The sequence below is a fragment of the Bos indicus genome, chromosome 22, assembly GCF_029378745.1.
Source record: "Bos indicus isolate NIAB-ARS_2022 breed Sahiwal x Tharparkar chromosome 22, NIAB-ARS_B.indTharparkar_mat_pri_1.0, whole genome shotgun sequence".
NCBI lineage: Eukaryota > Metazoa > Chordata > Mammalia > Artiodactyla > Bovidae > Bos > Bos indicus.
Window position 1 is genome coordinate 24,996,103 of NC_091781.1, and position 23,897 is coordinate 25,019,999.

Sequence of the window (23,897 nt, forward strand, 5' to 3'; positions counted from 1 at the left end):
AGTCAGCTTGACAAGGTGGCATCTGGCTAAGTTAGAGTGATGAACAAGATTAGTAGAAGATAAGAAATCAAGGAACTGATAAATCAGATTATTGAATACTGAATGTTGAATATAAGGAAAGATGACAGAAATATTTTGGTGCGATTAAGAATAAGCCAGGAGGTTAAAGTCTTCAAGAATTGATGAGATGAGCTGGAATGATAACATGAAGACGACATAGGTAGCATAATCTAATCGCCATGATTAAAGCAACTTAGGCATTGTATATGAGAGAGGAAGATTGTCTAGAAGTGGCATTGAGGGAAAAGTGGAACTCTCCTCATTCACAAGATGGGTAGTAAGAGGGCATGGGACACACTGCTATATTTAAAATAGACAGCTAACAAGGACCTACTGCATAGCACAGGGAACTCTATGCAATACTCGTAATAACCTAAATGGGAAAGAATTTGTAAAAGAATAGATACAGGTCTATGTACATCCTGCTGTGCACCTGAAACTAACAACATTGTTAGTCAACTATACTCCAATATAAAATTAATTAAAAAAAAAAAAAAAAACAGAGAGAGCATGGGCAAAAACAGTCACCAGTTTGGAGGAATACAAGAGAAGCAGCATCCTCAGATGAAAGCCAGTTTCAACTGAAGCAATGTAGGGAGGAGTAAGTTAGAGCAAAGTATAAGGATTCAACTGATTACTGACTTGGTTTCACATGGTCCAGGGAATAATTTTAGCAGCCGAGGAGGTTGGGAAATGGGGTCAGATATGAGAACAAACAGAGTTATGTGTAGATGAGGGTCTGGACAGTGATTGGTGACCTTAGAACTCAAGGCTTATTACAATGTCCTATATCCACAATAGTGAAGGTCCAATACATAAGAGATGGTAATGTCAAGGCAGATGTGGCAAGGATGTGTGTTTGGGTATGTGTTTGTGAAGGGTCTTGTCAAAACACCCTCTCTGCATCTGCTGTGAGTATGTAAAGTTAAGGGGAAGGGATAGTTTTATCCGGAGTGTCTGCAGACAGAGAGATGGAGGAGGGTGGAGGAGAGAGGTGGAGGGTAGAGATGAGATAACTTGGACCATGGACAGTAAGATGCTTCTTTAGGACTCCTGCCAATGAGGATGTTTGTGTTCAGAGCCTGATTCCTATTGTCAGTCAGAGCCAGGCTTAAGGTCTTGGCCCTCCCACACACCCATGATGGGAATTTAAGCAAGCCCAGGAACTGCTTTTCCCAGTGCTTGGCTTATTGGATACATATTAACTTTTATTAATATTAATGTTTATATTAATAATAATAGGACCCTCAACCTGCTAGACTTGCCAAGAAGAAATATCATAAATTTTGTTGTTTGACTCAGCCAGATTTCATACCTTTTAAAATGAAAACACTAAGTTTATTAATACGTTCTAAATAAATACTGAGACCAGTACAAAGACAAAAAAAACAGAAAGCTGAGAGGCAACTGGCATGGGGCACAGCCCCCTAGCACAATTGTTTACGTTTGATTGCTCTTGCTTAAAACTGATGAAATAATTAAAATAAATCCTTTGTACTCAAAGGATAGTAAGATAAATTCTAGTAGCTCATATGGATGGGATTTCTGGAAGAATTAAATGAGGGTTATGTAATCTCCATTCATAAAACAAAATTGGCTTATGCAAAACAACTCATTAATACTTATGTGGAAGTAGATCTCTCAACTTAAGGATTCACAAAAAGGAAGGGGAGGGTAATCACCCTGCAATTGACTTGTTTAGTCATGCCTATAAATCTATACTCTTCCTCATTTGAATTTTCTGATGTAATGAGTAGAAATTTCTGACAGGAGATTATAGTTCAAAACCTTATTGCTTTGGTTAATGGTCAGACACATTTTTTTTTTCTTGTTCTATATTCCTATGACATTGATATTGGTTTTTTTTTTTAGTAAATTTATAGTTATATTTGAGCAGATGCACAAACACAGATAATAGAGTTTACTTTGCTCACTGCTTCTACCTGTGTTTGGCACATTGTAGGAGCTCAATAAATATGCATTCCTTGAATGTATAAATAAATATATTGAATGGCCATCTTAGAGTCTGGAAATACAGATGAACAGTTGCTTTTCCTCTGAATTTATGTAAGCCATAACAGAGCTGCCTTCTTGCATCACCTTGGGTAGACCCCGATATGCTGCTCTTAGATTGTTTTAGACACTAATGTAAGTCTTATTCTGAAAGTGTGTTTCCTACTCAGTATGGTTTTGAGGCCAGCAACAAATGTATCACCCGGAAGTTAGCTAGAACTTAAACTATTGGGCCCCCATTTAGATTTCTTGAATCATAATTTACATTTAGTAAGATTCCCAAATGATTTTTATGCATATTAGCATTTTATAAGCACTAGTTGAATGATTAAGGAAGTGGGTTTAAACATCAGAATCTCTTGTATTACATCTCACCTACACTATTTTCTAATTACCCTAAGCATATTGCTTCATTTCTTGTCTAAAATTGGGATTATAATAGTAGCTTCTGTTACATGGTAGTTTGAAGGATTAAACTAAATTATACTCTTTAGCTAGAAAGAACTGTTGAAAAGATTGGTGATTCCTTTTAGGAGCATATATGCTAGCATCCCAGAGAAGGCGATGGCACCCCACTCCAGTACTCTTGCCTGGAAAATCCCATGGACAGAGGAGCCTGGTAGGCTGCAGTCCATGGGGTTGTGAAGAGTCGGACACGACTGAGCAAATTCACTTTCACTTTTCACTTTCATGCATTGGAGAAGGAAATGGCAACCCACTCCAGTCTTCTTGCCTGGAGAATCCCAGGGACGGGGGAGCCTGGTGGGCTGCCGTCTCTGGGGTCGCACAGAGTCGGACACGACTGAAGCGACTTAGCATGCTGGCATCCATCATAGCAGATGTACTCAACATCACAAAACTAGAAATGCTTACATGCCTCATTTTTATAAATGTCCACTATTTCCTCATTTCTACAAGAACGAAGAAGGGGATGACATAAATGTAACACCACCAGTTCTGGAATCAGAACAATTTTCTTCCTATACCATCGATCTAGGAAGTCTGAGAAAGTGAAAGTAAACAGAGGAATGTCTAGGAAAAATATTCTAACCTAGTTTTCTGATAGAGGTAGGCAGGACCTCTGGAATGAGTTATGCTTTGTGACCCTTCCACCAAGAAAAGTCACACAATCTACTGCCTGTGCAGAGCACATATAGATGGTATTGCAACAGCTATAGCCAGAGGTTGGTGAGAACTGCAGATAGACCATGACTGGGCTCCAGGGGTAGTAAACTAGGCACATAGTTTGAGAAGCCTCTTCACTAATGTTATGGAAGAGGCTTGAGGAGCAGCTAACAAATACGAGCTATTATTTTTGAGATATGATGTAAGAAACCACCATAAGAAAACCAATGTTGTAAGCATTTGAACAGGTTTGTGAGGGGAATGTCGTTCACTGAATCACCCACTTTGCTCTTGAGGATTCACAAGAGAAACTTCTCTCAGGTTCTAGAATCAGAGGAATTATGCTTACAGAAACGATTGACATGTTTTTGTCCCCTGAAAGATATGAACCCTTTTTTGCCTTTACCACTGGAAAGCTCAAGTTTAGTGATTGGATAGAACTTTATGGTATGAGTTTTTATTTCTTTTTTATTTTATTTGGGATTTTATTCTCCTTGAGTTTAGCTTACAAATCGAACCTCATATTTAATATGTATCATCAACTGAATCACACCCAGATATTAGAACTTATTGTAAGACTACCATAATTAAGAGTTTGGCATTTGCACAAGGATAGAAAATACACCAATGGAAGAGAAGAGAGAAAGCCTAAAGCAGTCCCAGGCATACTTGATTATCTTCAGCGATGGCAGTATAGAACACTGAAGCAAGGGCTGCATTTTTCATATATTGGTTAGCTCAATAGGATCCGTGTAAAATATACAGATATATTGAACCTACCTTACCCCATGCTAACAAACAAGTAAATAACTTCCAGGTGCACTGCAATTTTAAATATGAAGGTCAAGCCAATAAATTAAAGTAATAATATAGGTGAGTGTCTTCATTTAATCAAGGGAGGAAAGCATTTCTTAAACTTTTACACAAAAAGCATCATTACATATAGGGAACAATTGATAAATTAGACTGTATTAAATTTGAAAATTTCTGTTTATCAAGACATGTTTAAGAGAGTTAAAGGCAAGCCACAAAGTAGGAAAAGCTATTCCTCCACATAAAAGCAACAATGTGCTCATAGCTAGAACCAATCACTAAGAAAAAGAAAGATGGCTTAATAGAAAAATGAGTTAAATGTTTCCTTCTAAAAGGGAGAGGATTTGCATAAAGCCAATACACATATGAAAGGTGCTCAAGTTCATTAGTTACCAAGAAATGTAAATCAAACCCAAATGAGATAACTTAGCAGATCCTCTTCAAATACTGAAATTTTAAAAAAGACTGACAAAATAGTTGACAAAAGATAGTGTCAACTGTGGTCAAAAAACATTGCTGGTAAGAGGATAAATTAATAAAACCACTAGAGACAACAGTTGACATTATCTTTTAAAGTTGTAAATACGCATACCCAAATGCCCTATAATTCTACACTATGGTATATACAACAGAGAAATGTGTACACAAATGTACCAAAGATATAAACATGATTATTCATAAAGAATTATTCATCTTTCCTTCTAGAAACAATCCACATTTCCATTAAAATGAGCAGTCATTCAGTAATCATAGTATACTTGAATAATAAAATATTATATAGCAGTGGAAATGAATGATCTACAATTGCCCACAACAACATGAATAAATCTCATAAATACTGTCGACTGCAAAGCCAGACTCAAAGGAATATATATAGTGTGGTTTTATTCAAATCAAATTGAAAAAGACAATATTTAACTATATATTTACAAGTCAAGATAGTGGAGAGGAGAGAGGAAGTAGAAACTGGAAAGGTATAGTAGGGCTTCTGGGGTTGCCGATTTTCTGTCTCTGGATCTGGCTTAGTAATGTTTCACTGTTCTTATATGTTTTGTAATTTTCTGTATGTGTTTGCTTCTTGGAAAAGATTGCATATAAATTAGTATGTTAAAACAAAATGAACGTTTCCAGAGGTTGACACCAAATCCTCTTTATCATTCGAATTTACTTTTTAAACACTTGATTTGGGTCCGCTATTTCAATAACATATTAAAACTCCTAGAAAATAATTCATTTGATTCTTTAGTACAAATAAAAATGTGGCTGTGAGTCCTGACTAAATCTGTAAATTTCAAAAGCAAAATCTCTATGGTTATGTTCAAAAGTTCCTCAAAATCATTTGTCAAGTAGCATAAGAATAATAAATAAGCCCTTTGGCTTTGGGTTTCTTTCTCTATTTTACAAACCAGGAACTCTCAATTTTGATTAGATGAATACCTTACTTTGTAACATTTTCTTCTCAAACCCCAGCTCTTTACCTGTGCAGCTTGAATGTGCACTTTTGTTCAAATGGACCAAAAAAGACTAGGTCTTACCAAATATGGGAAGTAAGAGAAAGCCTGCCTTTTGAAAAAGTGTAATTTCTGATAAGATACATACATACATAGATGTCCAACAGTGATGAAGAAGAAAAAAATGAGGCTAAGACATTGAATAATCCAGTTTCCTGTTGATTTAGTTAAGAAAATAAAAATAATACTAGCTTGCTGTAATTCAGTTATGCAACTACTCTGAGTCCAATTTTTTAAGGCTTAAGTTATTTTTTTTTCTAATTTTATTTTATTTTTAAACTTTACATAATTGTATTAGTTTTGCCAAATATCAAAATGAATCCGCCACAGGTATACATGTGTTCCCCACCCCGAACCCTCCTCCCTCCTCCCTCCCCATACCATCCCTCTGGGCCGTCCCATTGCACCAGCCCCAAGCATCCAGTATCGTACATCGAACCTGGACTGGCAACTTGTTCATACATGATATTTTACATGTTTCATTGCCATTCTCCCAAATCTTCCCACCCTCTCCCTCTCCCACAGAGTCCATAAGACTGTTCTATACCTCAGTGTCTCTTTTGCTGTCTTGTACACCGGGTTATTGTTACCATCTTTCTAAATTCCATATATATGCGTTAGTATACTGTATTGATGTTTTTCCTTCTGGCTTACTTCACTCTGTCCTTGCATTCCTATACACTAATAATTAAGTTATTTTTAAAAGCAAAGACAAACTCTTCTCCTTTTTACAATACCTATTGATGGTTTTATATTAAGATAAATTGAGAATATTAACTTCATTGGAACAATTTTTAGTGCTATTTCCAAAATGATCATGAAAATCCAATACTAATTTATCTGATTTATTTTATTTAATAAGTTAAAGAAAAATATGTCAACTTACTTTGTTTAGTTATTTTCCTGATGTAAAAAATAAAGGTTAAAAACCATCTAGCATTTTCAATTATAATTAGATATGCATTTCCCACTTGACACATACTTCAAAATTATCAGAGCCTTTACAATTTCCAAATGCATTTTCAAGTGTTATCTTTAAAACTCCTTCTCCCAGGTCTTAATTTATTTTTCAGATATAAATGCACTTTGCCACCATATCATCAGGATCATGTATAACTGTTTTTATACATGAAAAAAATTTAAAGACATTTTGATTTCATCAGTACCCAAGGAAGCTTTTAAAATTTATTTCTAAATGTGAGGGGTTTCTTTTGTTTGTTTGTTTTTTTGTGCTTGTACAGATACTGGGCAAAATACAGAAATAAAAATACACATTCCCTTCCCTTGTGGTTCAGCTGATAAAGAATCTGCCTGCAATGTGGGAGACCTAAGTTCGAACCCTGGGTTGGGAAGATCCCCTGGAGAAGAGCATGGCAACCCACTCCAGCATTCAGGCTTGGAGAATTCCATTGAGTGTATAGTCCATGGGGTCGGAAAGAGTCAGACACGACTGAGTGACTTTCACTTTCACTTTTTCAAATAATATACAGGTACCTTTGGAGTTCCTACTCTAAAGAGTCAAAGACCTTTATATCATTACTTTTACCTGGAGATCTTTTCTGTTGTTCTATGGTTTTTGGATTTATATGGATTCTGTTTTACTTTCTTTACCTACAAATATGTATGTGTGTGTGTATATATATATATATATATATATATTTAAAAGTTATTTTGAGATGGAGATGTGAAAAATACTAGGTCTGTGATAGGTTAATGACCAGGTGATGTGTTTGCCCCATTTTGAATTTCTTTAATTTCTCAACCTGCAAAACATGATTTGGGACAGGTTACAGGTAGAGAATAAAGATGAACAGCATTGCAGGTATAAAACCCTTGGCATTTCTCTGGGAAAGAAAAAATTTACAATGATTGTAAATGCTCACATCTTTATAGCCCTTTAAAATGAAATATTATCACGTGTTAACCTAGAGCCATCTAAAATTAAACCCTGTGACATGAAGCAAGAATTCTTTAACTTCATCCTACAAGTGTGAGAAGTGAGGTTTGGAGCATCCCTAAACGTGTGCCTGCGTGTGAAGTCACTTCAGTTGTGTCTGACTCTTTGCAACCCCATGGACTGTAGCTCACCAGGTTCCTCTGTCCATGGGATTCTCCAGGCAAGAATACTGGAATGGGTTGCCGTGCCCTCCTCCTAGGGATATTCCCAAGCCAGGGAACGAACCCACGTTTCAAGTCTCATGCACTGGCAGGCGGATTCTTTACCCCTAGAAGCCCTAAATATGTATATGGTGGTTTTAAAAATAAAATAAAGATCATTAATATATCAGATCAATATTTTTAAGGAAAAAGTATTAGTATTTTCAAACAACAGTTTATAAACAACTTCAAAATCTGCAACATCATTCAAAGCATTTCCACTGTTCTTAGGATAAGTACTGAAGTACCAAACTTGGTCTATTCACAGTTACATAGCCAGACCTCTCCCAGGCTCTCAGTCAACAACTCGCAACAATATACCAGGTGCCCTTACCCATTGCTCTACATATAATAATGCATATTTGGTCATTATAATAAACCTATATAAAGAGAGTGGGCTTCCCAGGTGGTACTTTTGGTACAGAACCCACCTGCCATTGCAGGAGACATAAGAGACATGGGTTCCATCCCTGGGTCACGAAGATCCCCTGGAGAAGGGAATAGCACCCTGCTTCAGTATTTTTGCCTGGAGGACCCCATAGATTGGAGCCTGGTGGGCTACAGTCCATAAAGTCACAAAGAATTGGACATAACTGAAGCAACTCAGCACACACATGTGCAGAAAGTGGGTACTATTGACATCACTATTTTACACATGAATTCACACCTGTGTACACTGTCACACTGAGTGAGAATATTTTTGAAACATAGTTCATCCCTGGTGCCTCTGCCTAAAAGCTTCATGATATGATAGAATTTTGCTGTTTTTTCTGGCATCTCGCAGTATCACCCAATCATTCCATTATTCGTAGATTAAGCTTGGAAATAAAGGGTCTCTGAAATTTGGATATACCTGGCTCCAATTTATGGTTCAGCCTTGTCCTAGAAAACCAATTATTTCTGAATCATGGCTTGTCATGTTCCTACCTGGTTTTTCCCATTCCCCTCACATTTTCTCTAATACTTGAAGCTTATTTGCATTTGCATTCCTCTTGTTCTCCTGTGGACCTGAACATTCTCCTCCCCTATTTTCTTTATCTGGAACACGATTTAATATTTCAAGGCTCAGTTCAAGCCCCACTGTCTTTGGAAGGCTTCCCTTGCCCTTTGTCCAATCCAGACAAACTTGACTACTTTCTCTTCTGGTCTGTCTTATAGATTACATCTAACCCTCTCACATCACCTGATGCTATTTTTGTGGAGGTGCTGTGTGGTAAAGAATCTGCCTGCAGTGGAGCCACAGGAGACATGGGTTTCATCCCTGAATTAGAAAGATTCCCTGGAAGAGGACTTGGCAATCCACTCCAGTATTCTTGCCTGGAGATTCCCATGGACAGAGATGTCTGGCGGGCTACAATCTGTAGGGTCGCAAAGAGTCAGACACAACTGAAGCAACTTAGCATGCACACACATGTGGGCATTAAGAACATGGACTCCGGGTTCCAACTGCCCGGGTTTGAATACTGACTCTGTCACTTATTATATGTGTGATTTGAGGCAAGCTGGTTAATTCTTCTATAGCCTCAATCTGGTCATCCAAAAAAGGGATTATAGCAACTTCAGAGTGTTATTGTGAGGCTCATTATGCAAATGCTACCAATTTCTTTCTTTCCTTTTTTTCTTGCTCTCAAGTTTTCACCTGTCTGCTCTGTGAAGACAGGGAGTAGCTATTTCTTATCTACCATTTGATCTTTAGTCCCTAGCACAGTGCTTGATGCATATAAATAATGTGTTTTCTGGTTGCTTGGCTGATGAATAAATAAATGGCCATTAATTTATTCAACCAGTCTAGCATCAGTCTTGTAAAACTAGGAGATTTCAGCAATAATAGAACAAACTGATTTAAAATGGTATCTGTGATTAAATATTAAATAGAGGAGGACCAAAAAGTCTATTCATAAGTAACTTTTATCCCAGTGTTTCTCTATTCATTGGTAGAGGTATATATTATGAGTCTCAAAAAAAAAAAAAAATACAGCTCAGTGAAATCAGAGGTTTCTTTCAAAATCCTCTACCTTTTCTTTACTCAAGGATGACATTTTAAACAGCAATGACAGATGCAATGTTCTCTCACACCAATACAGAGTAATTCATTAACATACATATGAAAGGAAGAAGTCTACATTCAACCTTTACCACTAAAGTCCTTGAGAAATAAAAGAAATTCAAAGCAGCTGCATGTGTGGCTTGTATAAAGTCAAACTGGTTTGTATAGAACAGTCTTATGGACTCTGTTGGAGAGGGAAAGGGTGGGAAGATTTGGGAGAATGGCATTGAAACATGTATAATATCATGTATGAAACGAGTTGCCAGTCCAGGTTCGATGCACGATACTGGATGCTTGGGGCTGGTGCACTGGGACGACCCAGAGGGATGGTATGGGGAGGGAAGAAGGAGGAGGGTTCAGGATGGGAAACACATGTATACCTGTGGTGGATTCATTTCGATATTTGGCAAAACTAATACAATATTGTAAAGTTTAAAAATAAAAAAAAAAAGAATGCCAGGGTGATAACAGAAGCTTTTGGTGACTAGACACTCAATGAATTTGCTTTAGGTTTGAGGTTGCTTGGAGGAAAATAGAAAAGAGCTTAAATAAGAATGTACCTGATAATTTGGAATGACAGAATCTTTGGAAGAACTGAAGGAAACTTTTGCAATTAAATAATTCAAAACATACCCTTAATAAGTCTATAGAGATAACTAACTTGCCTGAGTAACATAGCAATTTAAAGACAGATTAGATTTAGGAGGATATTTTATAACGGAGTTTTTTGGGTTTTGTTTTTAAATATTTGGGCTGTATTCCTGCATGGTTTTGTGGTGGGATGATTCAAGTTAAGGCAACTCTAACAGGCTGGAGTCTAAAATAAACTCCAAGGGGGATTTTGAATTGCTGAACATCAGGAAAGAAGTTGGAAACACAAGCAATCAATTATGTAGACAAATTTACCTACAGAGCCTCTCCCATGGATGAGTTAGGTTCTGAAGGGTGGTTCATAGTTCATTTGTTCTGAAGGTCAAAGTGGCGGTGTACGACTGCCAACTGGTGGGAAGCAGAGCTGTTGACACAATTTTATTCTGATGTATAGTTTTGCTCTTACTTATGGAAATTCATATGATTAGAGATTCTGGACCCAATTTGTCTGTCAATAAGATCAAATATCTTATATGTTTAGTGTCTGTCTTACTTCGGTTTCCCTGGAAGCAAAGGCTGACACAGAGGTTCAACTTCATTGATTTATTGAGGAAACACTTGAAGGAGAAATGGAGGGATCGGAACTGGATAGGGCACAGGAACGGGCTACGCAAAAAGGGGTCTCAGCTGTTGTCTAGCTCCAGCCCGAGCCCATGGGGAGCTCTAGGGCATGGGTTGAAGAAAAGGGGTAGCTGTGGGCATTAACAGCTGAGCTCATTGTCCAGTAAAGGGGATTTGAACTCAGCACCAATGGGATCTACCACCAGGCCTATGTGAAGGTTACTGTCCTTCAGAAATGGCTTATTATTTCAACAGTGATTATGTCAAAGGCCTATTAAATTAACAATGAAAGCCCATTTGATCTGTTTGAGCACTGTTTGAATTGAACTGAATACCTTAATACAAAAGACATGAGTTTTAGAATCTGAATTTTTATTTTTTTTAATGGAAGAATATAATTGTTTTACAATGTTGTATTGGTTTCTGCTGTAGAATCTGAACTTTTATACTAAAGTTACAACTGATTCTTTAACAATATACTTTCTAAAAAGATCCAATCTCAGTGAGCCTCAGGCTTCTAATCTGTAAAATGGAAATGATAGAATCATCCTCTTATGGTTATTCCACAGTTCAAGAAAGGTAATATATGTCAAACACTTAAAAGCCTTGAAAACAACTGGTCTGGAGGAAGTTTTGAAATGTAAACTAGATTTTTCTATGAGTAACTGTAGCAGTTTGAAATATATGGATGTTTGGCCAATTTGGGGGAGGAAATGAAAATATCAAAAGAAGAATTAGAGTTACCATTTCCTGAGTGCCTATCATGGGCCAGGGGGTTCACATCGTTACTCAGTTAATTCCTGTCACTGTCCTTTGGATTCTGCTGCAATTCTCACTGAATACATTTCATAAATGGGCTTAATATTTTAAAAGGTGGCCTAATTTCCTGCTGCTGGATATTTTACAGAGATAGAATTTGAACTCAGGTCTGTTTGTAGCGAAAATTGTAGCATGTGACCACCATTGTTATGATTTTAAGAAAGGTACAAAAGCCTTTCTAGTAAATAGGCAATGTTGAAAATTTGTGAAGATAGTGATGAGAACTCAGATTAAGTAATTTATATAAGAAAGAAAGAATAAGAAAGAATTTGTACATGAAGTCTTCTGGGCTGTAAGTTATTAACACCTTTTGATTTATTTTTAAGATCTTTATGCACATTTGTTCAAAATAGACCATTCGGAGTTGTGTAATAGCAGTGACAAAGCTAGAAGTGGTATTTTTCACATTTTTAAAATAAATTCTTTACTACTTGGAATGAACAACTGATTTAAGTAAGCTGGCAAGAGTACTTATGAGATCTAGGAAAGGAAAAGGGATACTTTATAGGTGATTAAAAAGTGTTGGTTATTTTCAGGGTTGATTCAAGTCAGCAGAGATAAACTCAACCAAATCTCTCCATGGAAACAACAGGAAACATTTCAGGCAAGACACTGTTATAGTTACTGGACAGAAAAGGCAGAATGATCTGATTCTTTCTTGTTTGTTTGTTTGTTTGTTTTGTTTTTTCAAGTTTAAGACTTGAAACCTAAGACCCTTTAAGTCTGCAGGAGAAAGATCAGCTAATGGATGCATAAATCAGCTATTTCTGCATAAATAGTAATAGAAATGCTTTTAGGGAACAACAGTCATATACTTTCAACTCCCAAAAAAGAAAACTTTATGAAGAGACAGGAAAGTCAGCAAGAATAGAAGAACTGACTTTCCTCATTCATCCAAATGAAAGCATAAATTTTTTTTCTGAATTTTAAATATTTCCTCTTTTTTTTTAGCAAATAAAAGTTACATTTTAACTTACAAAAACTTCCAGTTACACATTTTTAAAGCAGAAAAAAAAGTAAAAAAAATAATTTGGAAATTAAAAATACAAATTTTTAAGGGGGAACAAAGAGAAGGAAATATATGGCCATATAAAGCACAGTGCATTAACTTTCATCATAGGTATTCAGTTATTTTCAAGAAGGGGTAGAATCCATAACTCTGGAGAAACACCAGGTGTAGCAAATAAATATGCTCTATGGGATTCCCTTTACCAGAAAATCAAATTTATTAAATTTATTTTTATGCAATCTGACCATGTATCTCCTAGGGTCATCTTCTATTCAAGTGAAAAAAAAATTATTTTGGCAGAGTCATTCAAAACCTGTGGAGCAATTGTTTACTTCTGTAAAATAAGTCTTCATTAATATTTGGCTCGCTATTGTTTTTCCAAGTGATGGTCTTAGCTGAAATGTAGAAATCAAGTATTGTGATTATCTTTACCGTAAGTTTCAAATGGGGCTCCCCTGGTGGTTCAGACAGTAAAGAATCCACCTGCAATGCAGGAGATCTGAGTTCGATCCCTAGGTTGGGAACAGTCACCAGCATTTGTTTATATTCCATTTAGCCCTGTAAAATTTTGCATTATCTTTTGTTTTCTGAAGACATATATATATTCAGATACACTTAGCAATGCTTGTGTATATATATACATGTGTATATGTGTGTATATAGAGGACCACATACATATATGTACATGTGTGTATATTTATAATCACATGCACATTTATACACACATACTTATATACATATGTATTTATTTCTGAGTGTATTTATATACATATTCAGAAACAAGGCCATTCACAGAATGGTTAACCAAAGGGAGTTTTGTGTAGAGCTAGTTATCTTTGGAACACAAGACTTTCAGTGAGAAACAGACCTAATTATTAATTTATATAATGGTGGCGGTGGTGGTAGTTTAGTTGCTAAGTCGTGTCTGACTCTTGGGACACCATGGAGTGTAGGCTGCTAGACTCCTCTGTCCATGGGATCTCCTAGGAAAGAATACTGGAGTGGGTTGCCATTTCATACTCCAAATTTATATATCTACTGATGATTAAAGTAGTTCTGTTAGGGGAAGCACACTGATTGAAACCGCCCACCCTGGTCAGACACCATAGTAATCATTTCCATGAGTTGTTTTATGACAAGAGGTCCTGGTAAGGAACATGGAACTAATAAGCCTCCACCAACTGGAAGAGTTTGGGAAAGGTCAAAATGAGACACCACACGTTCGACCACCTCCCGGAATCCTTCTCTCTGGCATTCATCTTGGCTGAACAAGGCATGCACCACCAGGAAGGACTCTTGGGTTAGAATGATTGGCTAAAGACAACCTGGAAACTAATCCCATCACCATAAAACCTGAGACTACAAGCCATGTGACAGAGCTGTTCTCCTGGTTCCCTTACCCTGCTGCTCTCCGCTCGGGTGCCCTTTCCCAATAAACTCTCTTGCTTTGTCAGCACATGTGTCTCCTCTGACAGTTCATTTCCGAGTGTTAGAAGGAGCCCAGTTTCGGGCCCTAGAAGGGGTCCTCCTTCCTGCAACAGTTCTACAAGTTGGGCTTTGGATGTATATTTTGTTCTGTAGATTTCAAAATAGATATTTTTTCAAAATAACAGAAGTATAGACCTATTCATCAGGGTCCCAAAGAGTAGCTTCTCACTCTTTGGTCCCTGGTACATCCTCTGAGGAGGGCGTGAGTGGGAGTCGCATGGCAGAGGGGGTATAAAGGGAAAGATGTAAGGCTTCTGCTTCATCCACATCAACAAATGTAATTACTTTCAAACAAGGCTTTCCCTGGATCCAATATGAAACATTTCAGTCCCTGGAAACACTATATATAAACACTATAAGGAGCAGTATGTCTATTGTTCATCTGCTAATGTCCCCAAATGTCACCAAGGTAATTATTTGGATGACATTTATGTGACGCAGTTGGACATTGTTACAGTTAATATAAAGTCTGCCTTTGGCAACCACTTTATTTCCACCTGCATCAAACTGTAGATGCATGATCACTTTTCCTGGGAGAAAGCTTTCCTCCCCCAAAAAACATCTTTGCTTTCTTTTATTCATGTGCCCTTCACATTAATGCCCAATGCAAAAGAAGAAGGAAAAAGGATATATATATATATATATATATATATATATATATATATATAATCTTTATCTGAATATGTATATCTAGAACTTTCAGAGATGTTTCTAAATATAATTCACAAAATACAATAATACTGATATTTCCTGTTTTTTTTTTTTTTTGGAAACAGATTCAACTATTCCCAGGAGTCTGAATTCACAAAATGCACACTGTTAAAACTTTTTACCTCTATAAATTCATATTTGCTCTCAAAGAGCATGTGATTGGCAAAGTTCGCTTTTTTCTACTATGGTTATAATAAGAATATATTTTCAGAAACACAAAGATTATAGATTTTTCCCACAAACTCACATGCAAATTGGAGCTTTGCCTTCTGACTCAGAATTGTTCCCAGAGAATTGGTGGCCAGGCACTGGTATGTGCCAATATCTTGATCTGTGCGAGGGCTGCTGATTGCCAAACTGCCTCCATCCAGCCTGTAGTGATAGCTCATGCTAAAATCAATATCTGCGCCATTGTGCTTCCACCTTCAAAGGAAAAAAAAAATCAAATTATGCCTCCAAAATCAGAGTTGACCACTACTGATTTAAACAACATACATTGACAATTCTTGAGACTGTTAAAATAAAACAAAACATAGTTACATATGGGCACATCCTACCAGTTTCACTGAAGATTATTATCTTCGTGAGCTCCATAATATCAATAACTAGATTATTTGAAAGATCTTCTACTCTTTACAAATTACAAACACTCACCAAAACCTGTACAGTAAGGCAACAGAACTCTTGACATAAGAAATAAAAAGTAGACATTCAGTCAATAACCCTGGCCATCCTATTCCTTTAACAACTTTTCAAATAATATATACCATACCTGAACACCCACAATGATACTGCAAAATTGAATGTCAAAAATGATTTAGACATGAAGTCCAAGAAGAATATATTAGAATGGCACAAAGAAAGTCAGCAAAGATTTTACAATGCCAATTTGAGGTTGATAACAAAACAAAAATAACCTGACTACTTTAGAACTTGACTGTCTCTGATAGTTTCTTACTTGGAAAATTAATCATGCTGAAAATATTTCAACAGTACTTAGAAATGCCAAACTAAAATTATACCTTAACAAAACAAATGCAGTTTGAGAGGTTTTCATTTTAGGCTGCAAAAAATTTCTCGGCTTACCTAGTAGTCAACAATCTTTTAGAACATTAATTAAGTATCAGAAAATCCTAACAGTTATATTTATTTTCATAGAAGTATTAGATGATTTTGAAATTACGTTTTATCATTTTAAGATGAATGAATACCCATTTGTTATCTTTAATGGACCCACTTCCCCCAGCTTGCAACCCCTTACTTCCATCAAAATAGTCAGACATCTTGAAATCAGACTATTACACATTCAAACATATACATTTCTAGGGCACTAGCTTTGTGTAGTAATATAAACCATTTAAGAAAAGAGATATATTTTAAAACATTGAGTTAAGATAATCAGTCAGAAAAACAAGTGAATACCTCTTCCTGTGAAATAAAGACAGTTTGTAAATCTTGTTTCTTTAGAGTTTATGAGAGCTCTGCAGATTCTTCCCTTCATGCTAAGGTCATATTAAAAATAGTTTTGTGCGGGTAGCTAATTGTAAGGAAGGAATGACATTTTATAGAATTATTCCAAATGTCATTGACTTTTTTAGAATTCTGAAACATCCCATGGAAAAAGTCTAGCAAATGTCTACAGCAGTAGAAGAGAAATACAGACTTAGGGTATCTTCTACCCTGTTAAAGATGAGAAATGATGGATATCAAATCATCCAGAGGACTTGAACCAATTCTGTCACTTTTAAATTACTTAGCCAATTCTTGTGCACCTCAACTTCTTTTTAATAAAAGGAAGCTGGAAGACAACAGTCAAAAATAGTACATTTCGTTTGCCTGAACTATCTGCCAATTTTTTTTTCTAGAGAAACTTATTCGGTTTCTAGTTCTCAATATTAGAAGAAAATGGAGAAAACTACTATTTTTTAGGCCTATCTGAAGCCTTAAATATTCTCCTTGCCAGTGCTATAATGCTGTCTTTCATAATTTGTTTACAGGGCATGGTCTTTGAACCTTTGTGTTCCCTTGCTTTTTCAATGCAAAGGATATACCACACTTAGTTTGCCAGCTTTCTTTAATTTTGAAATCAATCACTGAAATAACTGCTGTCATCATTACATGCTCCTAATTAAGCTCGGTAATTGTTTTTCAACACAAATTCAAAGTTGTTGGCTTAGCTGCAGCAAATGAATTTTTCACACTCTCCCCATAATCATTCTAATCACTATGGTACAATGATTATTAAACTGTGCATATAGATCAGGGGTTCAACTCCTGGTGTGGGCTTTGTTCTAATTAATATGTTTAAATAAATTGAGAAATAGTATTAATGAATTCAAGTGATTGTCATACAAGTGTTACTGATAGAATGCCATGCCCAGGAGAATTATCTCATGATGCAAACTAGGAAATATGCTATAGAAGATTATTTTAAGCATCTGCCTTAATATCATATTGATTCCATGAAACATAATGGATTTGAACTAAAATCTTGACCTTTTTCTGGGGAACATCCTTCACTATTAAGTAGTTAAGCCCTGTGTCAAGAATATAATGTCTGGGGCTATATTTGTCTGCTAGTCTGTGATAATGTATGTGTGTGTGAGAGTGTTTTTTCCAAAACGGAGCCTTGCTTTAGAGTTACATGGAGTGCGATTTCTGGACCCATTCCTAGACACATGAAGAACTCCAAAGTTGAAATTTGTAACGTCTCTCTGGGTGATTCTAATGTGCACTAAATTTAGTTCCATTGACCTCACAGAAAGAGTCTTAGGCCTAGCTTTGATATTCCTTTGTTCTGTATGCTTAGCCAAGTCATTTCTCCAAAAGTCATATCCATTGATTATAAAATTTGCACAATAAAAATATCCTGCTTTGTCACAGAAAGTTGTTAAGTAGATCCAGGGAGGAAATGAATAAAAAGAATAGTAAGGCAGAGTAACACCCTTTGTGATTTTTACTCACAGGCCTAGAGCTTCTCCAAACTTAAGAATGTCTTTGTGACTGGAATAGATTAAATCACAGAAAGGAACCTTCTGCAGTGACCAGGTTCAGAGGACACGTGATGGAAATTCTCTCTGACATTCAAAGAACTTTTTTTGACAGAGGGTATCCTATGTAAAAATAATTTATGTGTGTGTCATTTCATTTTCCCAAATAAAATATATATTCTGAGCTCTAGAACTAAGCTCATCACCTATCTCATCACTATATCCTTGACTTATTAAGTATAAGCAATTCTACCCAAGTACTATTTTTTTTCCAAGTACTATTTTTGAGTAGCCCATTTTCCTTCCTTTAACAAAGCTGCATGGTTAGATGTTAATTTTCATGTGTTTCCTGGTCTTTAAAAGAATAGAAAGCGATCCTTTCCACTGGAAAACTTTGCCTAACATATATCTTGTCTTCACTGATATTCTGTCCGTGAAAGTATTGAATCCAACTGAAAGTGACTTTAGACAAGATTCTTTTAAACTGTTTCCAAAGTTCTGCTTTCAATGTTGCTTAGTTTCTCTTATGAGACTTCATTTTCTAAAGGGAATTTACTAAAAGGAATAAAATACACCTTAAAATCAACCACACCCTCACTTTGTGGATGAGGGATACAACGAAAGGAGAAAGACATGATTATTCCAGGGTTATATATGTAACGATAGAGCTGTGACTAGAAATGATAACTCTTGGTTCTAAGCCAATGGGTTTTTAGTACAGCTTCACACTATACCCAAGTAATTTCAAATAATCTTAAACTCCGAATCATAAAGTGTCCATCTATTTCACACACACACACACACACACACACAAACACTCAGACACACAATCCAAAATGAATACAGTCATGAGGATTTTTTAAAAATAAATTTTAAGTTCGAAAGGGTCATATTAAAACTAAAATTCACATTTTGTTGCTAATGTGCATTGTCTGAAATACCTCTGCCCTTTACTTTATTATCAAGAAAACTGGGATTCAATTTGACATTTAAGCATTAAAAAATTTTTTTTTCCTCATTATCTTTTAAAAGCATCTTGAGTATTTTATACCATGATAGTAGAAATAAGCTACACCTGGTTAAGGGGACTGGAAATAAGACGTTGATTGCCTGTCTTTAGCCTCCTTATTTACAAGCGTTACAACAGAAGCCATTTCACAACATTGAAATTTGCAATCTCTTCATTCAGTGTATTTCTTCACAAGTATTATTAGCAAATTGTTTTGAGAACCACTCTATTATATCTTTCCATGTGTTATAAGTCAATAGAAATTTTTATATAAGTACATGACTAATCGATGATCTCTCTTACCTATACTTAACAATTGTTTCTGATTGTATAGGGACTTACATGTTTTTCCTTTTCTCTAATAAATTCTATCAATCTTTAGGAACAATCAAATTACTTCTCAAAAATAAAATGGCAACTTGAAGTATTAGGTGATCTCAAAAATATGTTAGTCACATTTTTGTATATTTAGTCAAGTTTTAATTTAAATAACACAGCTTTTTACTTAAGGAAACAACCATGAACTAGATGGACCAGTTTATAAACTAAGTAATCTTCATCTGCTAGATGGACTTCATTGGTTGAGGTGTTCTAAAGATAGAAAAGCCTTAATAAAGCCTAAATAATAAGACACAGTTTTCAGCTCTTTTGTTGTAAAAAATAATACTGAAGTTATTTTGACAAGAGACACAAGATACAAAGTTGTCTTTAACCTTTTGTATTTAAGTCATTTAGCTAATTAATTAGATAATTATAAGATCACAGTAATTATATATATAAATATGGTATTTTTAATGGAACATATAAATCAGGAAAAGACAGTTTTTTTTTTGTTTGTTTTGTTTTTTACTAAAATGGACTGAATTTGTTGCTTTTTGTTTGTGATGATTTACAATGCGGGAGACGTAAGAGTTGTAGGTTCAGTCCCTAGATCAGGAAGATTCCCCTGGAGGAGGGCATGGCAATCCACTCCTGTATTCTTGCCTGGAGAATCCCATGGACAGAGGAACCTGGTGGGCTACACAGTCCATGGGGTCACAAAGAGCTGGACACAATTGAAATGACTTAGCACTATGAAATGACTTAGTATGCACACACTAAAAATTAAGACTTAAAAAAATGCTTTTAAACCCTAAAGCCACAATAGTCATTTTAATATTATTCTACTTTTTCTATATTCACACTGCACATGCAATTCTTGCCAACACAATATCTTTTAGATTTACACAAGTATAATGCATATATGCATATATTTGTGAAGTCCACCCACAATGTGAATCAGATTCTGCCTCTACTGTAATATTCTAAGAACAGAAACACTGCAGACCATTCTTTCTTATTATTTCAGAGGTAATATGTGAGGAACAAATATATGTATTTCTAGTTGCCCAGAATAAAAATTGCTTTTCTGCCTTAGATGGTCCATAGCTGTCTTCAACATATTTTTTCTAAAACCAATTCTTTTGGGGTGATGGAATGTATCAGTGGAATCACAGAAATTGGTCTGATGAAAAATGTTTCAATCTGGATTAATTCCTTTTAGAGAAACATGTTCATAGTCATTGTATATGGGGCAACTGAGGCAGTAACCACATATTGTGGGGAAGGGAGTACAAAATGAATTTGTGCTTTACAATCTCTTTCAAATTGGGGAAACAAATCTTTTCCTGTCCTCTTATTTTTTTTTTCTTTCTTCCTCTATTCCTTTCTTCATTCTTTTTTTCTCCCTTCCTTCCTTTTTCTTCCATTCTTTTTGAATTCTCACTGTAACATAGACCCAATCTCAAGAATAACTGCTCTAAGCAAATCTAACCAGTAAGTTATAAGAGTGGTTGCTGGAGGATGAGGGTGGGATAATTATCACTTGGCAAGTGGCATGAGGGGATACTTTAGGGTACCAAAAATGTCTACCTTCATTTGAGTGGTGGACACACAGCTGAATGTGCTGTGCTGTGCTTAGTCGCTCAGTCCTATACGACTCTTTGCGACCCCATGGACTGCAGCCTGCTAGGCTCCAAGAATACTGGAGTGGGTTGCCATGCCATTCTCCAACACAGCTGTATACCTATGTAAAAATTCGTTGAGCTGTACACTTCAAATTAGGTCATTTTATGGTGTGTATGGGCTTTGGTGACAGCTCAGTGGTAAAGAATCCACCTACCAATGCAAGAGACATGGGTTTAACCCCTGGGTCAGGAAGATCCCTTGGATTAGGAAATGGCAACCCACTCCATTATCCTTGCCTGGTAAATCCAAGGACAGAGGAGCCTGGTAGACTACTACAGAGGAGTCCATGGATTTGCAAAGAGTTGGACACAACTTAGCCACTAAGTAACAACAACAATAAATTATGTGTATACTTTACCCTGAACACAAAGGAAAAAAAACCAGCATGGTGCTCAGAAGTAGAAATTTACCTATAATGGGGTAATGGGTAACCATTAGCAGCACAATTCAGGATTATTTCAGATTTTGACAAATCCAAAGGAAAAATAGCATCTTGTGGTTCTTGGGTAAAAATAGGAGGGCTCAAGCCACCATCACCTGGAAAAAGAAAAGAAAAATTACACCATGTGGAAAATACTTGACCCTGTTTTGAATGTAAACAGTATTAGACATCAAATAAATAGATATTTTTAAAACTATTTCATCTTGAAACAATCTCAAACATATGAAAAGTTTCAAGAATGGTACAAAGAATTTTCGTCCTATACCATTTAAAGAGTAGCTTTGCAAGCATGCCACATTATCATAAATGAATTAGTGTCTATTTTTTTGTAAAGGACACAATAAAATGATCAAAATCAAGGAATTGACATTGTTTCAATGCTAGCATCTGTCAGTCCCCTTTCTCTGTTTTTCTTGATAAAATCGTTTATAGCAAAAAGATCCAGCAGAGAATCATAGATTTCATTTATTGTTTTCTCTTTTTAGTGTCCTTGAAGGTATTAATTGAACACTTTCTGTTTTCACTTGATTTTCCTCACCTGGTAACTTCAAAAATTACAAGGCACTGATTTGGTTAGGTTTCACTCAATTTAGGCTTGTCTAAGGGACAACAGGATCAGGGTCCTTGTAGGAGCTGTATGCTGAAAATATGGGTAATAAAAAGGGTCTATAAAGATTTTTTTGTTTGTTTGTTTAAAGATAATTAAAGCACTGTAAAAACTGGCTCTAATTTTTAAAAATTATCACCATGAAAAGAAAACACTCCCCACCATCCAGAGTATATTGATCACATTGTCTTGCCCTCCTGTCCCTCCATTCCCCTCCCACAAAGGGTGTTTCCCTGTGTCTGCTGTTTAATTATGATTAGATTCAGGAATGTTGTGTGCTTCAGATAGCATCCTATCAGATAGTCCAGGACTTCTGCTTCTCTCATTTCTGCTGAAGTTAACTTTGATCACTGGTTAAGGTACTGCCTGCGAAACCTCTCCACTATGAAATTACCTCCCCCTCCCCTTATAATTAGTAAGCATTTTGTGGTTACAGACTTTGAGACAATGTAAATATACTGTTCCTTATTGAGAATTTAATTTTTATTTATATATTTCTATCAGTATGATCTACTCTTTCAGTGTGAATCCATAGCTTCTTATTTTATTAAATAAGGAATTTTTTATTAAATAAAGGAAGTTATTTATTATTACATAAAGGAAGTTATAGTTCATGACTATTGGATGCCCAAAGTTTCACTGATTTGGCCAGCAGGAGCCTATTCAAGCTGGTTTCTTCATCTTTTTGACATGTGCCTGTTATTCTTTGTTCTCTTCCTTACTTTCTGGTATAAGAAAGTGTTTCAGAATCATCTTACAGTTTTCCTGTTCCAGCCATCAAAGTGGTCCTTTTTTCTAAGAAAATTTCATTTTTTTTAAATTAGAGAATGATATTGAGAAGCCGTGATCTGGATGCTAAGTGTACTCATTGAGGTGTTTTTGCTCTGAGGACCTTTCAATATGTGCATGTGTGTGTGTGTGTTTGTGTGTAGGTTTTATATATTATATGTACATGAAGGCATGTAAGTATGTATATGTATAATTTTACATACATGAGTTGTTGTTGTTTAGTTGCTAAGTCATGCCAGACTCTTTTGCAACCCCATGGACTGTAGCCTGCCAGGCTCCTCTGTCCATGGATTTCCCAGGCAAGAATACTGGAGCGGGCTTCGGTTGCCGTGTCCTTCACCAGGGGATCTTCCCAGCCCAGGGATCAAACCTATGTTTATTGCATTGATAGGTGGATGCTTTACCGCTGAGCCACCACTGCTGACACCAGGGAAGCCCATACACATGCACATATATACACACAGACGGATAGATGGATAGAAGCATGTGTGTATGTATTTAGAGTCCACACTAGAATCTTGTGGTAATTCATAGAGGGTTTGTTCTAGGTTTGTTTTTTTTCTGTCTATATTTTTAACTTCCTATTCCAGCCATGAGAACCCTGGTTTCCACTATTCTCAATGTATTTATGCATTTGTTCAATCTCTCTATATGTAACAACTGCCCGTTACTGTCACCAGCTTCTCCCCTTTATGGAGCTCCTCCTCATCCTTTACAGATTGTGATACCTGCTGCAAGTTTTACTCCCATACCTGCCCTGACACCACTTGTTGAGTTGTCTCTTGCCTCCTTTACCTCACTCAGGTTCTGACCCTGTTCAGGGTCTCTTTCCTGTGTAGATGCTCTGTTTCATTACACTTGACCTCTGACACTGTGCGCATGGTCATATTCCAAAGTGGATAACTTTCACATCCTTGTGTAGGATCTAACACCTCACACTGCAATGTCCTTTCGTTGTGGGGATTCAGTCCTTACTTTGCTTGACTCCAATACCAGATTGCAGGTTTCTACTTTTACCACCCCGTCTTGGCAATGGGACCCTCTTCAGGCTTCCCAGACTCTGATATTTACTGTTAGACCAGCCCACT

General features: G+C 36.2%; 1 protein-coding gene across 3 annotated transcripts in view; it reads right to left on the minus strand.

Annotated features, from left to right (window-relative positions):
• CNTN6 (contactin 6) overlaps positions 1 to 23,897 on the minus strand; it is a 321,367-nt gene that overhangs the window by 159,370 nt on the left and 138,100 nt on the right. For all 3 annotated transcript variants that reach the window (XM_070776311.1, XM_019984184.2, XM_019984185.2), the window contains exons 3-4: positions 21,382 to 21,508; positions 15,213 to 15,388 (exon numbers count right to left, since the gene is read on the minus strand). In XM_070776311.1, coding sequence (XP_070632412.1) covers positions 15,213 to 15,388; positions 21,382 to 21,508 — 303 coding nt within the window. The remainder of the gene's footprint in view (positions 1 to 15,212; positions 15,389 to 21,381; positions 21,509 to 23,897) is intronic.